Source organism: Ylistrum balloti, unplaced genomic scaffold, assembly GCF_031769215.1.
Source record: "Ylistrum balloti isolate Yb309-2 unplaced genomic scaffold, AGI_CSIRO_Ybal_v1 Utg371054, whole genome shotgun sequence".
NCBI classification, from domain to species: domain Eukaryota; kingdom Metazoa; phylum Mollusca; class Bivalvia; order Pectinida; family Pectinidae; genus Ylistrum; species Ylistrum balloti.
This window is the reverse complement of record NW_026782583.1, coordinates 262,262-278,325: the sequence shown is the minus strand read 5'-3', so window position 1 is coordinate 278,325 and position 16,064 is coordinate 262,262. Positions and strand designations below refer to the sequence as shown.

The following is a 16,064-nucleotide window of genomic DNA, read 5'->3' as shown; positions in this document are numbered from 1 at the left end:
ACGGAAATAGATTAACATATGTATACGAAACACATATTCACATAAAATACGCAATTTTTTTTCTGTGTTCCGGAAGTTATATTCGCTTCCGGTTTCAAGCCCAACTTGTTCCAGCATCCTTCGGGGTGAGATAGTCTCCTACTTTCATTTCTTATTTCGACTGATAAACATTAGCGCATGCAATGATTTTTCATCATAAAGAGCTTTAAGTTTAAGAGCAGCGTTATGGAATGTGTTTTCGATCTCGATAAACTTAAAAAATATTTGACCTTGACACTATTTTGACCTTGAAAGTGACCTTGAGGTCTCAAAGTTTTCAATTAAAGGAAATTATGTGAATATCAAAATATATCGGGGATGCACTGATTTGGACCAAATATGATGTGTGTAGCATCCTAGGAAGGGGTCTTGTCTGTCACTACACTAGTACACATACTACCTTAATAGATTAATTCTGGTAAAATACTAGCCACAATGTAACGCTTGGCAGGAGAGAACTTCTCTTAGCTCAATTAATCCAAAAGACTGGAGCTTGTATGTGACACTGCACTTTCAAGGTACAGAAATAGATAACCGACTCTGTAAATGACCTTAAGATTTCAAACTCGGTATAAAACAACTGGTGAGCTGAGACAAGTAACATGATATTAAAAAGAATTTTTTTTTTTGCAATTGAACTGCTGGGGCAGTGGGAGAGAGGTTGAGGGTGGGGTTAAGTCAACTCTCCAGATTGAGGCTTCATCAGTTCCTACTACATCAAATTCTTCTTGTCCATCGTGTCAGAAATATTGCTTTAACAACCTTAACAGCTGAACAGGCAGAAATGAAATGGAAATAATTGGCCAACAATTGGATGAAGTAGACATTGTTTTGTATGTTACCCTTCTAATGCCTTGTGTAAATGTTTTTTAAATCTTTCACACTTGGCAATTTCTAGGCTTTATAACTACAGATTAGAAATGATGTTTTCTTGGACAGAATTGTAGTTGTTTGAACATTTTTTGAAGAATTATTGCCATTTTATATGTACACATACTGATACAATATATATTTATTTTTTCTCCTGGAATCTCCATCCTCAATACTTTAGGGGTTACACTCACAATTATTCTCTGCAAAACTGAAGACACAAGCAAAGTAATTTGATTGCTCTAGGGTGGGTTTGTGGAAAAAAAAAACTCCTTTAAAGATTACGAAAAAGGGACATCCAATATCAAAGTTGCTACAACATATTGTTAAGCGATTGCAGTATTCATTTGTTGTACATCAAAGGATCAAACTAGTCTACTTGTCTTATCCACAAGGTGTCACATAGAACCCTTCAATTTTCCTTGAAATGTTCCAGCAGAGAACTAAAAGAAGTGTATGGGTAACCCTGGAGTATAATTAGTGTGCCTGTAACATGATACTAATCAGTCAAATGTATACAGATCTATGTAGAGAGAACACAACCTTGGAATATCAAGGATTAGGGAATTAGGGATCTACCCCCCACCTCCTCCCCCTCCCACACACACACTCACAAAAACACAAAAAAACACACAATTTTGTGTAGTTATGATATGTATTATTTTCATGAATTGCGTAAGATTTCATGATTTTTGGATAGAGAATTTGTTATTTTCAATATTTACATTTTGCATTATGACCTCCCATTATGTCAGTACTAATCTGTGTGAATACATTTTAGGTCGTAAGACAACTACATATCATTTTTCCACTATTTCAATCTCCATGACAGCAATTGCTGCACTTTTCACTTGTCAGGTCTTGCATGTTATTATAGTCTAGCACTTTACAATCAATCATTTTGATGATTATGATCTTCAGGAGGCGGTTCCAGTAAATAAACAAACAAACAAAAAAAACTAGAATATAACTTGATAAAATAGACACTTTACTGTTTCAAAATTTTCTGGAATGTAAATACAGCTTGTCAGATTTAATTTATCAACATAAACTCAGTTTTAGTGACCGGAAAACTGTCATGGCTTCCTAATGGACATCTTTTAATGTCTGTCCCCTAGACTGAACTAAGTATCTTCTCTCTGTTGTCATCAAATCTCTCTAAGTATTGGAAGACTTTTTTGATTTTTTGGGGTGACTAAGTCAGAGGTCAATCTTAAGCAAGACTAAAATATTTAATTAGAATTATATTGAACAGTAATATGTATAGGCATACATTATGTTAATGATGATGACGATGACGATGTTGATGATGCTGATTTTGAAGTGAATATTCTTGTATAATGTTTATGATTCCTACGTGTGAATTTGGGGATGGTTGGTGTTGCTTTTTGTATATGTATTTTATATATTGAAAATAAATGAAAAGATTAAAAAAATTACAGAAAATTAAAGGTGGGCTTATTACCAGACAATGGCTTATTACTGAATAAGTACTTTTGTACCAATAGATATTAACCTTAAATTTTACACTTTATACTGGATAAATAGGATAATTACACTCAAAAATAAATTTGGTTATAGGATAAAGACAACATCTTGAATGTCAGAAGATTTGGCAAAGAACCTTCACCAGGCAATCAAAGACAACAATTTGAAAGCTGTTGATCTCATTTTACAAAATGAAGTACAGAAAGAAGACCCTAATTTCACAGTGGACCACAAGTCAGCCTTAGGTAAGTATGAATCTGTGTAGACACTTTTTTAAAAGCTTTATAAATCTTTATAAATTCTTCTCAGATTCGCGGTAAGTTGACGTCAATTTGTTATTTACTAGAGTGATGGTAATACAAGTTGTGACGGTGGATGGGACGATGATGGAGTCGATTATTTAATCATTTCATCTTATCTGATGTCATGCTTGATTGTAACTTTTTCGTAATCGCTCATTGTACCTTTATATTTTGTTGTGTTTTATTAAAAAAAATCATATTATGCATAATAAGGATATCAGTTGCCAGTGATATTCATTCTTATGCAAATTTAGGTCAAACGATAAAACAAACCGGAAGAAATGCTGCAATAGAAAATGCATCCACATCAATTCTACTGATATTGAACTGTCAGCTGATTACGTAATTGATTAACTACATCGAAAATCTTATCCAATTATAATTAACAATCAATTATGGATTTTAACTGATTTCCATAACAAGTAACAAAGATTCTGGAATAAATATTATTGAACATGCAGTCATCGAAAAGCCTATCCAATTTTGACCAATTATCAATTATGGATTTTAACTGATTTCCCATAACAAGTAACAAAGATTCTGGAATAAATATTATTTGACATGCAGTCATCGAAAAGCCTATCCAATTTTGACCAATAATCAGTTATGGGTTTTAACTGATTTCCTATAACAAGTAACAAAGATTCTGAAATAAATATTATTGAGCATGCAGTCATCGAAAAGTCTCTCTAATTTTGACCAATTATCAATTATGGATTTTAACTGATTTCCCATAACAAATACTAAAAAAAAAAAAAAATAACAAAGATTCTGAAATAAATATCATTGGCACATTTTAATGGCCATGAAGTCAAAACTGCTTTTACAATTGTATGTAAACAACATTATTTAGAACGACAACCAAAACCGATAAGGACCGTGATATTGAACAAGATGCATTCTGTGACCAAGTTTTATCAATTTTTTAATTGACTGACTTAAATTAACGTCGATATAAAAAATGCTTTAACGTCTTACTGCATTGTAGCAACAACTTTTTTTATAGCCAAGAGTTAAATGAAAACTCCTGCTCTAATGAATGGGTTGGCCTAATTTCCAAGGTCACAGAGGTTAAATGAGAGAAATCTTTTGTATCACTAAAAGAAACATGTATCATGATGGTGTTTAAATGAATATGACTAATTGTCACTTTAAAGGTAAAAAAAAGGGGTCATAATTCATTGCATTAAAAGGAATGATTTTATTAGATGTAATGCTATTTGGAAAGAAACATGCTGAACTTTGCACTATTGATTGACCTTAAGGCACAAAACCAAATAGAAACAAAGAATTGGATTTCAGTTATATCATCCATCTTTTGTTCACTATTTGTTTTCACTATATTTTCAAAAGGCTGAAATGACATTTGAAAATTTAAATAGAGTGAACGTTTCTTCCATATACAGCACATATATATCTTCTTTCATGATACTGTTAATCTACTAATGATTTTTAACCCAAGAAATTTAATATTCTTTACTTACTTTAAGTGTAGGATTTTATAGAGAACTATATTCTTCGTTTTTAAGGTGCTGCTGCTGAGTTTGGGAACTGTGCTATAGCAGAATTATTGATTAAACAAGGATGTGACATCAATGTCGGGGCAGCCATCTTGAAATCCCCTGTATTCTTAGCGGCAAGATGTGGACACCTGGATCTTGTCAAATTCCTTATCGAGTCTGGAGCAGATATTTCACTTAGAAATGCTGCTGGTAAATATACCTATAGCTGTGTTACTAGCTAACCTGATTAGTCTATTCTAAATACTGGCCATAATTCCCGACTTACTCAAATCCTGATATTCCTGTGTATATTGTTTACGTATAAGAACATTACTGACACATAGCTTCATCATTTTGCCAATTTGCCAAAACCTGATAATATATTAAAGTTTGATTGTGCTAAATTGATTATACTTCCAGGATAATCACACTTAAGTAGAGCTTTTGTTTGCTGAAAATCCCCATTGTTTCAATTATGACATCATAACTTAACGACGTCATTTGAATTGTGATATCAACAACTATATCATCAAATTACTTCTTCTGTTCCACCTGTGGATTTGCCTGAAAGGATTCTGAAATGGTCTTGATCAAATGTTGTTATTTCTTGGGTTTGTCTGAAATCCAGTATGGCCATCCTCTTGAAATACACATTTTAAATTTCTTCTGAAGTTCCATTTCTGTCACTGAACTGGGATTTGGTGAGAATGTAATGGAATGGGAAGCCAATACAGTATTGTTATTTTATGCCTTGTCAAAAGATCAATATTGCAGCCATGGCAGCCATTTTGAAACAGGATTGTGCAATCTTGGTGTCCCTGAACAATACATATTTTAAACTTCTCAAAGTTTCACTGGTGAGATTGAGCTGTAACATGCTTGAAATGGTCCTATGATGGTTCTGATTGAATGTTGTTATTTTTTTAGTTGTTCTGAAATTCAATTTCACTGCCATGGCTTCCATCTTGAAAAACAAATTTTAAACTTTTTCTCAAGTTCCACTGGTACAAAGACTGCTGAATCAATTCATTAATGTCCATACTACTACTACCTGTTACTGTTAAAATAAATAGGTCTTTATAGTCAGATGACCGTTAAGGCCCGTGGGCATCTTGATCATTATACCTCATCAGACAAAGCTCAGAAGGTCGCTTAGTGTTGCAAAGGACCCTTAATTGCCTACAATTTTTGCCTGGTGTGGCTTTACCAAGACTTTTATTAAGACGCCAGAGGAACCTTGTTGACTTGTTATCGTGTCTGGGGTTTTTAAGTTCATGAAATAAGTATCAGTAGTGAAATTAAGCCAACAGTAATAAGTAATAGCATAACAGGAAAACTTTTAATTTTCACTGGCTCTCTTCCTTTGCTTCTGTAACAAGGTAACACACCATTCCACGAGGCCTGTTTGAATGGTCACCTGGACATTGTGCAGTACCTACTAGGTCAGCCAGGCTGTGATGTGAATGATCGCACCAATGGAAAGGAGACAGCCCTACATATGGCCTCCTTAAAGGGCCATTTGGATATTGCAAAGGTAAATAAATTTGAAAAAAGTTTTCCAAAAAGGCCACTCTGAGGTCAATGACAGATGGTTAAAATCAAATTTTATCAAATGAAGTATTGAAAATTAATAAGATGCTTTACATTTGAATGTCTGCTGTGTTAAATTCTCCATATCAGGACATTAAAGCTGTGAATGATTCAGGCACCAGGGTTCTCTTGAAAAGTCAACATTACATCTACTGATATTAATTGAGTTAAATATGGTTATTTTTCTTTCAGGAGTTGTTGAGAGCTGGGGCAGACATGTTTGCTGTGAAGGGTGGTGTAGGACCCAGTGCTATACATCTAGCCACAGCCAGTGATAGTGCTGAGATTGTGGATCTGCTGATACGGTCCGGAGTGGACGTGGACACTGCTATACAAGGGAATGATCGGACAGCAATCCACATAGCCAGTATCAGCGGTTCTTTGAAGGTACATGTACATCATTTCTCAATTCTGTAGCTGTAACTTGCCTTCAACATTGTCTGCTGTTGAGGCTAAGTGTTCAGTTTTTTTTATCACCTGTCGTTTTAAGAGTATCTTGATCTCCCAGAGTTACTTCCCTTTTATTCACTTGCCAGCCTTGTGGGGATGTTTTCAGAAGAACAAAAAAGAATTGGTTGAGTCAATTCATACCCAGTTGAAGGAAAAATGAAATAAGTGTTTTGCAAAGAAGTATCTATCCTTCTCCTAAAGGTTAAAATATTGAAATCTTATAAACATTGTACTCTTACTATCTGTGTCTTGTAATAGTTCATCCAAATTTTGAATTAAGTTTCTTTAATATCATTCAGTCAGATGTTTTACCAGAGAGACAATTATTCTCCTTGCTTTTATTTAAAAAGCTCAAGAATACTTTGGAACAGTAGAGACTGAGATATAATTTGCTCTGATGTTTGATATTTCAATGAATAATACCTATCTAGGCCTCTTGCATTCACTTGTTCAATGAAACGTTCAAATAAAACATAAATAAAATATAAATATGATATGAATACATAATTATACTTTTTATTCAATGAAAAAATTGACCAAAAATCAATGACCATCACAACTTTTTGAATTTCAGTCTGCTAAGGTCCTTATCTCTCATAATTGTGATGTAAACAAAATAAGCATGGAAAATGAAGAAATGAAGAGTCCGCTTTTAAAAGCTGTTGAACTCAACAAGACAGAGATCGCTTTTCTGCTGATGGATGCTGGGGCGGATCTTGATCATGGTGACCACTATGGAGCCACACCCCTTATAATGGCCACTCACCACCACTTCCTGGATCTCGTCTACTTGCTTGTACAGGTAAGTATTTCCAGGTAACTTCTATTAGAATTACAGAAACATGATTCTGTAGAAGGGATTATAGGTTAAAGCTCTTTAAGCCAAAATTTGTGAAGAATGACAGAAACAATGCTCCGCAAAGCATCATTACTTTTGTTGTTGGTTTTCAGTGAAGGGATCTATTGTAGACTGTAAGATATTCAAGAAACACCCTATCACGTGTTGTTCTTTTTGTAGAAGTCCTTGATAAGCAATATGGCATTTTGATTTTAAAAGATTAGAAGATATATAAGGATGCCTGAATGATGTTATTTCTTACACAAGATAGTAGGCTGTTCAAATTGCCCTTATCTGTTGTCTGTCATTTGTCTATTTCTGTTTGTAAACAGTTATTGTCTTGGCTATTTCTTCTAGAAATACTGGATGAATTTGGATCTTCTTGATCCCTAAATTCTACTTACTCCATTTAGAAACTTTTCAGGAAAATCAAAATGGCTGAAGAGTGGCTATCTGGGATTTAGACAGTCATAGATTGTTATGGCTGTTTGTTATGAAATGGATGGATCATTCTCAGATTAAGCACAGATACAAGGAAAGACCAGAAAAGATAGAACTTAACCTACATGCCATGTTTTATTTTGATTCATTTAAATAGTGGCATGGTTAAAAGTATTCACGTGTACTTCATGTTCATTTGAAATCATCAAATATTTTTTCTCGAGCCCGTTGAATTCTCCTCAGTCACCTTTTAAGTTTAAAATTTATGCCTTTCTCATCATTGACAAGTCTGTAAAGGACAAATAAGCTGTTTAATGCAGTTTAATTCGTTATTTTGCACTAATGTGTGTAAAAAGATGTTATTCATTAGTCTGTTGTTAATCTTATACAGAAATTATATAGATGATACGAAAGTGGGATCTCTAGTGTAGTTACCGATATTATGTCTGATGGATTTAGGCCAACATGGAATGAAGGACCACTTTCCTGAAGTATTCATCTATCAAAATACAAAAATAATTGTTCTTTTCAGTTAGACATTAGGTGTTTAGGTATGTGAATCTGAAATCCTTATTTTTTGATGTAAGACATCTGTCAAGGTTCACTATATGCCTATAGTTTCCCATTAAAGCATTCACCCAAGTGTTAGTGTAAACAGCTATTAAATGTGTTCCTCAAGCATAATGTTACTTCCAGTAAATTTTTTTTCTGCACGCACATTATTCTGTTCGTTCAATAGAAAAATAAAGTATATGTTTATACAGTTATATTTGAGTTTAACTTTACAGTAAGAGGTTTATTTTACTAAATGTAAGACAAACTTTTGCCTTTACCTAATTTACAGGCAGGATGTAACGTCAACAAGAAAACAAAGAATGGATTAACTCCCTTTAGAACTGCTCTTCAACCTTACCCTCAGGTCTGGATGATGACCCTGTTGATAGTTACAGGTGCAGTTGTTTCAGACTCTGAATTATCAATTTTGAAAGAGATGACAACCCAAAAATGTTACTTTAGTGCTGGTGATATGCTAAACTTAGTAATGCTCGCTCGCAATCCGCTAAATCTGAAGAATTGCTGTCGTATTGTTATCCGTTCTGCAATAAAGAAACCTGTGTGGGCCTCAACAAGTGCACTACCCTTACCTTCTACGTTGATAGACTTTTTACATCTGGAGGATTTACGACGCAGAACTTAATGTTGTAATTTGGACATGTCAATTAATTGATATCTGCTCTGTGAACTCCACATACTTTGAATCATATATTTTTGTAGGGATTAAATTTTTAGGTTTTCCAAAAATATACATTTTCATGTTAAATCTTGAAAACAGAATTTGCTAACACTTTAATCCATTTCAACTGTTTATCTTTTTGTGGACATAAAGTCATGGATTTAGAAAGTACACTTATAGATCTCTCACAAAAATACATAATTTTGCAGTATTGTATGTGATAAGATTGGAAATATCTAACATATGGTATTGGTATTGACAATGCAGTGATCTGAAATATGATATCAAAATTTCTTCTGACAATTAAGTCAAGGAAACATTTTTATTTTTGTGTTTTCTTATGGAAACTTAATCTGCAGAAGAAATCTATATACTTAGATGAGTTTTATCGTTAGCTTTTAAAAGGAGACTTCATTTTGTTTAGGAAAGGAAATATTTATTTCAAATCATTTGCAGATTAATCTATTACTGTGCTGTCTATATTGCTTAAAATGGGTTTAAACAGAGAACAGAATAATAATGTTTTAAAGGATAGAGGAGTATGTTTAAGAATGAAAGCTGCCAGAAACACATTTTTGCATTCAAGCTATATCTGATATTTATAAGTACCGGTAATATTTATTCATTTGAAAAACTACCTTGTGTGGTAGACTTTCACTGACATTTTGTGCTATTGCTTCATAACATGAAGTAGAATCCCATGTCAATCTTCCACTGAAACAAAAAAAAGACTACTGATACTTTCAGAAATAATCTCTCTTTTTGTGTCATGAAGACTTGAAACTTTATGAAATCAGAGCTTGTACTTAGTTTTAGAAACAGAAACTAACTTTTGCTCTTTGGATATTTCTCTTGATATTATGTAACAAAATAATGTATAACTATAGAAATTATGAGTAAAGGTTGCCTTACTAGCCTTGTCTAGTGAAAATTTCCTTTTTGGTAGATTAAGAAATTGTCTGGCTAGAGATCAAAAGGTTGATATTTCAAATTCCTGCGATGGCAGTGTGTTCCATTTCTCCTTCCTAATACAGATTTGGTGCTACGACCAGGACTTATGTTGTATAACATGTCGTGTCTCTTGTGGTGTGTAATTTATTTGTTGATTGTTAATTTCATATATACAAAGCATTCATGCAGATACAATAAACCCTACCTAAACCATACTCCTGTTGTTGGGTGTTTTTTCTTACGTTCTGATACCGAGATGGAACCTCGGGCCTCAACCTTGCACTAATCATACCGATTGGACGCAGTGCACTTCAGTGTTAGTTTTAATACCATTTGGTAAGCATATTTTTTAACAGATATATTTTAGTTACCAACCTTCACATTATTGTGCATGTAAAGTCTTATTTACATAAAGAAAGGGTCTTTTCATCTTATGCAATCACCTTTTAAAATTAAAAAAAATAGGAAAAGGTTCCTTAAAAATGCATTTCTTAAAGAGTATAAGTACAACTAAAACAATTTATACATTCTACTGACAACTACTTTGAAGTTACTGACAATGTTTAACACAGAGAAGTCTTTGAAGTTACTGACAATGTTTAACACAGAGAAGTCTTTGAAGTTACTGCCAATGTTTAACACAGAGAAGTCTTTGAAGTTACTGACAATGTTGAACACAGAGAAGTCTTTGAAGTTACTGACAATGTTGAACACAGAGAAGTCTTTGAAGTTACTGACAATGTTGAACACAGAGAAGTCTTTGAAGTTACTGACAATGTTTAACACAGAGAAGTCTTTGAAGTTACTGCCAATGTTTAACACAGAGAAGTCTTTGAAGTTACTGACAATGTTGAACACAGAGAAGTCTTTGAAGTTACTGACAATGTTGAACACAGAGAAGTCTTTGCAGTTACTGCCAATGTTTAACACAGAGAAGTCTTTGAAGTTACTGCCAATGTTTAACACAGAGAAGTCTTTGAAGTTACTGACAATGTTGAACACAGAGAAGTCTTTGAAGTTACTGACAATGTTTAACACAGAGAAGTCTTTGAAGTTACTGCCAATGTTGAACACAGAGAAGTCTTTGAAGTTACTGCCAATGTTTAACACAGAGAAGTCTTTGCAGGTAGTTTTTATACATTGACCTTTTTATGTGTAGGGTTCACATAGTGAATATATAGTATCACCAATGACCACCCCACCCTGTCCTATCTTAAATTGATGACATCACTCTTGCAACTTAATTAATTTCTTAGTGGATTTTCATAGATGTTTTCCAGTCTTTAATACAGATGTTTCCTACTTTTTCTATACACAAATTTTCTAGTTTTTTTATACACACATTTATAGTTTTTTTACATACTCATTTTATAGTTTTTATACACATTTTCTGTTGTTTTTATACACAAATTTTCTAGTTTTTTTATACACACATTTTCTAGGTTTTTATATACACATTTTCTAGGTTTTTATAAACACATTTTCTATTTTTTATACATACATTTTCTAGTTATTTTGTACAAACATTTTCTAGTTTTTTATAAACACATTTTCTATTTTTTATACATACATTTTCTAGTTATTTTGTACAAACATTTTCTAGTTTTTTATAAACACATTTTCTATTTTTTTTACAAACACATTTTCAAGTTTTCAGTGTTCCCTTACATTAGAAACATTACAAAGAAAACAAACAATCGTATTCTCCTTCATTGTAAGTAGCTTTATTACAGAAGATAACATCATACAGTTACAAGAAATTAAAGTGATGCTCTAGATAGTGAAGTTGATGTGTTAATGATATCTATAAATAGCTTTGTGTAGGTCAGACAAACCAGCAGAATAATTGGTCAGTTTTGTACTGTAACCCACTCAATATACTGGTACATTGTATGTACAATGTAGTAATGTTCATTTTGTGAAAAGACCAAATGCTGGTGACCAATGAATGAATTTAAATCCAACATAGATATTATAATTCCAAACTTTTATCAAAACTGAGACGAAAAAAAAAACCCACATTTGTGTAAATGTTTATGCAAGCCTTTTTCCAGACTAGTTGAAATTGTAGAACCACAAAGATTTTTTTCTGAATTGAAAAGAAATGCACAATAAAGTGTGAAAATTCCGAGGACCTTACTGCTGGAATGCTGAGAAAATTTTGAAGTGTCAAGTAAAGAATGTTATTCATTTCTCAGCTAAGCATGTGTAAGGTGTGTAAAAAAATACTATGAAATAGGATACAACATTCAAAGCAAAGCACTCTCCAGTTATTTTTTTTAAAAAATAAGCATAAGGCCCCAGTCATAGCAATATGGATTGATATTAAATATATCTGAAAGTCAATGGAATAATATACATTGTATTAATGTAACTCCACAGATTAAAACTAACACACAATGTATCTATTTTTCTTTTTGTCATTTCCCAGTTTTGGTTAAATATACTTTCCTTATTCAGGAATAGTACAGTTATAATAAAAAAAAATTTACCTACTGATTTCATTTCAAAGTACTGATGTCTGTAGTACATTGAATACAATGTCTGTAGGAATTAAGCTAACTCGTGTAACGGACCACACTCCCAGAATGGTTTCCTTCAAAATTTTAATATTACTTGTTCTTATTGTTTAATTTTTTTTACATTTCTCATACTTAATATTCATTAACAAACAGATTTAACACAAAATCATCCAATCACAAAAAGAAAAAAATTAAAAAGCCAAAACAATGCATAAGAAAACATTCACAAACCTTAGATAATATATATGCATTTATATAATGTATACACATCTTGATTCAGACAACTGAAGTTACACATTTAATCTCCATTACCAAGATAAATCTTTTGTATGCTTTCCACATTACACTAGCTTGTAAACAACCAAATCAAAAACATTACATGTTAAATTCAAGCTATCAATATACTTCATCACATATCTTACTTAAAATCACTATCTACAAGCTAGCTATTTTAGCATCTGAAAATGGGCACGTGCCCCCTGCTCTGTTTTCATAAGTTTGTAAATGAATCTATATTTCGTAATTTTTGGTTGAATTAGAATAAAACTGAACAAACATTTATCACACACCGATTATTTGCAAACATTTCTGATTAAAATGGAATGGTTGAAGTAACAATATAACAACAGTTAAACATTTCATGTGAGCTGTTATGCATAGAATACATCTGAAGTGAAAGTAAACACAAAACATATGTAAAATGAAAGTAGTAGATAACTGATTTCTAATATAAGCGATATACAGAAACATTTCTTTATAGCTAACAAACATTAAACCAGATAGTTTGGAAAATAGCACCTATTTTGATTTTATAAAATCATAAATGCACTTCTTAAAACTAGTACGTCGCAAAATGTACAAGTTTGAAGAGAAAATTTGTATAAACAAGGTACATTTATTGTATGTAGCAAGTACCGGTAGCTGTTAATTCAATGGACTTGCAGCATAACTCTAACTTACATAAACACGCTAACAATGAATTCTTCTTTACAACAAATCAATGATTTTGTTTCTGGATGTGAAATTTCCATTACAACTAATTTCTATGGTAGTACATGTATGTAGTTTGAGTTGAATAACTGAAACTAGTTGGTATTTCTTTATTTTTTGTTTTTGTTTTGTTTTTGGTTTATTTTTCCAATGTTCCAAAATCAACTTAGATGAATGCTAGCAGCTAGATGCAAAGATTTGAATTGAAAATATGAGAAACTAAATGGGCTATTTATCAGTTCAAGATTATCAATAGAGAAAATCTGATTTAAAATAGACATACAGTGTACATGTAGATAATACATATTATACACATAAGTAAAAGAAATTTGATATCAGTTTAAATGTAGTTAGTAAGGAAAGATTAAATCATTTTTATCTCCTAAATTAGTCAGGGTCTATAGAACTAGAAATTTGCTATATTTTCCACACATTGAAATATTGAAACTTTCCCTGTCTGAGACTAAGATTGAGACATAAATCCATTTTATTGTGATACTGAATAAATAATGCTACTTTGGTTTGAAACAATCTTTTTTATCACAGTCAAAAGAACGACTAGCTTTCTATAAAGAATTCTACTGGACGGCAGATATAAATTGTGTATTACCTTGTCAATTAATAAAATTTAATACATATTAATTATGTTTAATTCTTAGACAATAATACCCAACCCAAAAAATAGTCATTCTTGCAGGCGGATAAGCTAGAATGAAGTTTAATATTCCAGTTCATCCTTAAAAAATATTTTATAACATCATTTCAGGAAGTACGTAAAGGGAAACAACTCTGATATTGTCTAAACAATAAAAGCACATGATAAATCATTTAATATATGATAAATTATTTAATATAACATAGATAACTATGAGTGCACACTAAAGAATTACCAAGTATACATCTAACACATCACAAAAAAATAAATAGATGACGAAAACAATCCAGACCTGTTTACATTGTTTAAACAATTACGTCTTCACAAAAACAAAAATATCAATGAGTAAATATTAAAACAATTAAGTAACACTGTCACAGCTCAATATAATTTATTGCCTTTTAATCAAAAGTCTAACACTATTCTTTTGAAATCATTTCATCAATAAAAAAATGTGCATTGGAATATGTATTCAAACTAGTAGTACGGAAAAAAAAAAAAAATACATGAACGCTATGAATGACTCCGAGCTATTCATTGTTCATATCACCTTACAGCAGCAGTACAGGAAACGGGTCAAAGTTCAGTTGAAACATCAGCTTGATTTTACTGATGGATTCATCGTAAGTAATTTCCTACTTATACCCTGAGTTTAATGTTAACAAACACAATTCAAATCAACATGGGAGATAACTCTTTCATTTTTATATTTACTTGGGAAAATGGACAGATTTTTTTTACTTCAGCTGTCTATAAATATGAACTCTGTTTCAACCAGCTCATGGAAGTGAAATATGAGATACAAGTGATATGTAAATTCAATGATATGTAGATTTCTCAACAACTGGACGGAGAATGGAGAAATCCTATATCCTGTATCACATGTAACAGCAAATTGTGATATTTGTGAGAATAAACAAGAATAAAAATGTTTCTATACCCTGGTATTTCATCATCTTATTTTATCTTTCTAATCAAATGATGACATATCATTATACATTAATTCTTACTTAACACATCTATAGGACATTTATCATACATGATAATACAAATGTACACCTATATATATGTGTGTCCGTGGGTATATCTGTGTATATATGTTACAACTTTTCACACATAACATATTACATACACTTACTTATAATATCTTGAAAAATTTACTTTGTGAATAAAAGGTCTGGATGGCCTGTAACCTTCCTTTTTTTCCGGTTAGTATCTATTTATATGATTGATATCTATATAATTGCCATTTTATTTTTTTCTCATTTACATTGCATATCCTTTTAAAACAGGAAGTAACTCAAATTTCAAAATTTTGAAATATACAGATTTTGTGACCTTTGACCTTGTACGTAATCTTATTATTTTTGGAGACTTAGCTTGGTCTAACTCATTTCATAAAAGTTATTGATACAAAATTTTAAATATTTGCATGACACCAGCGACCTTGGATAAAGGCCAAAGACATTTATTTAAAAAAACTCCTTAAGCTGTTTATCACTGCCATAGACAACATACATATATCATTTTCTGAAAATAAATTCTACTTAAAAGATTCCATTTTAACGTTTTTATCACAGCAACCTTGAATATAAATCTACACACTGGAAGATCTCTAATTCCAGAATAATATCCCAACCCCTTGTCTCTAGTCCGTCCTGACCGTCAAATTATTACCTAAACTTATTTTCAGTGTTGGATGTCCAGGATTAGAAATTTTCAAGTAACAGTAAAACATCTAAAGTGGCATGGGAGAATAATGCTCTAAAATTTTATACGATGTAAAGCTCTTAAATATGATGTGACAAAAACTTTTATTTAATACTTCTACATATTCTCAATCTAATACTGAAGAAACTATTATAAAAATGCTGTTAGGACCCAAATAGTATACCATTTAAAAAATGTGAGACAGTGATGTATTTGGTCCCTGACTGAAATCCATGAATCGTAGATGAGATATTACTATGATCACACATACTACACAGGAATGTAAAATCTTCCTTTAATCTAAGTTGTAATACAGAACAACCGAAGTCTTGAGCATTGCATGTATCATCGTGAAAATTATAAATGTTTAGGTCCGCAGCTAAACCTCTTGGTCTACATTCGTTTATTTTTGTCATTGTCAGGGTTGTTAATGCTACATATATGTTTGAAAACACCGTAAAGGTTGTAATTTTTGACAGATT

General features: G+C 31.9%; 1 protein-coding gene across 1 annotated transcript; it reads left to right on the top strand.

Annotated features, from left to right (window-relative positions):
- The first annotated feature begins 76 nt into the window (after positions 1–76).
- LOC132560389 (ankyrin-3-like) lies at positions 77–9,920 on the top strand. Its single transcript, XM_060225056.1, has 7 exons — positions 77–125; positions 2,491–2,642; positions 4,229–4,411; positions 5,581–5,735; positions 5,984–6,178; positions 6,816–7,043; positions 8,365–9,920. Exons 2-7 carry the CDS (start codon positions 2,510–2,512, stop codon positions 8,716–8,718), a joined length of 1,248 nt encoding a protein of 415 aa, XP_060081039.1. The 5' UTR covers positions 77–125; positions 2,491–2,509; the 3' UTR covers positions 8,719–9,920.
- Positions 9,921–16,064: the final 6,144 nt, after the last annotated feature.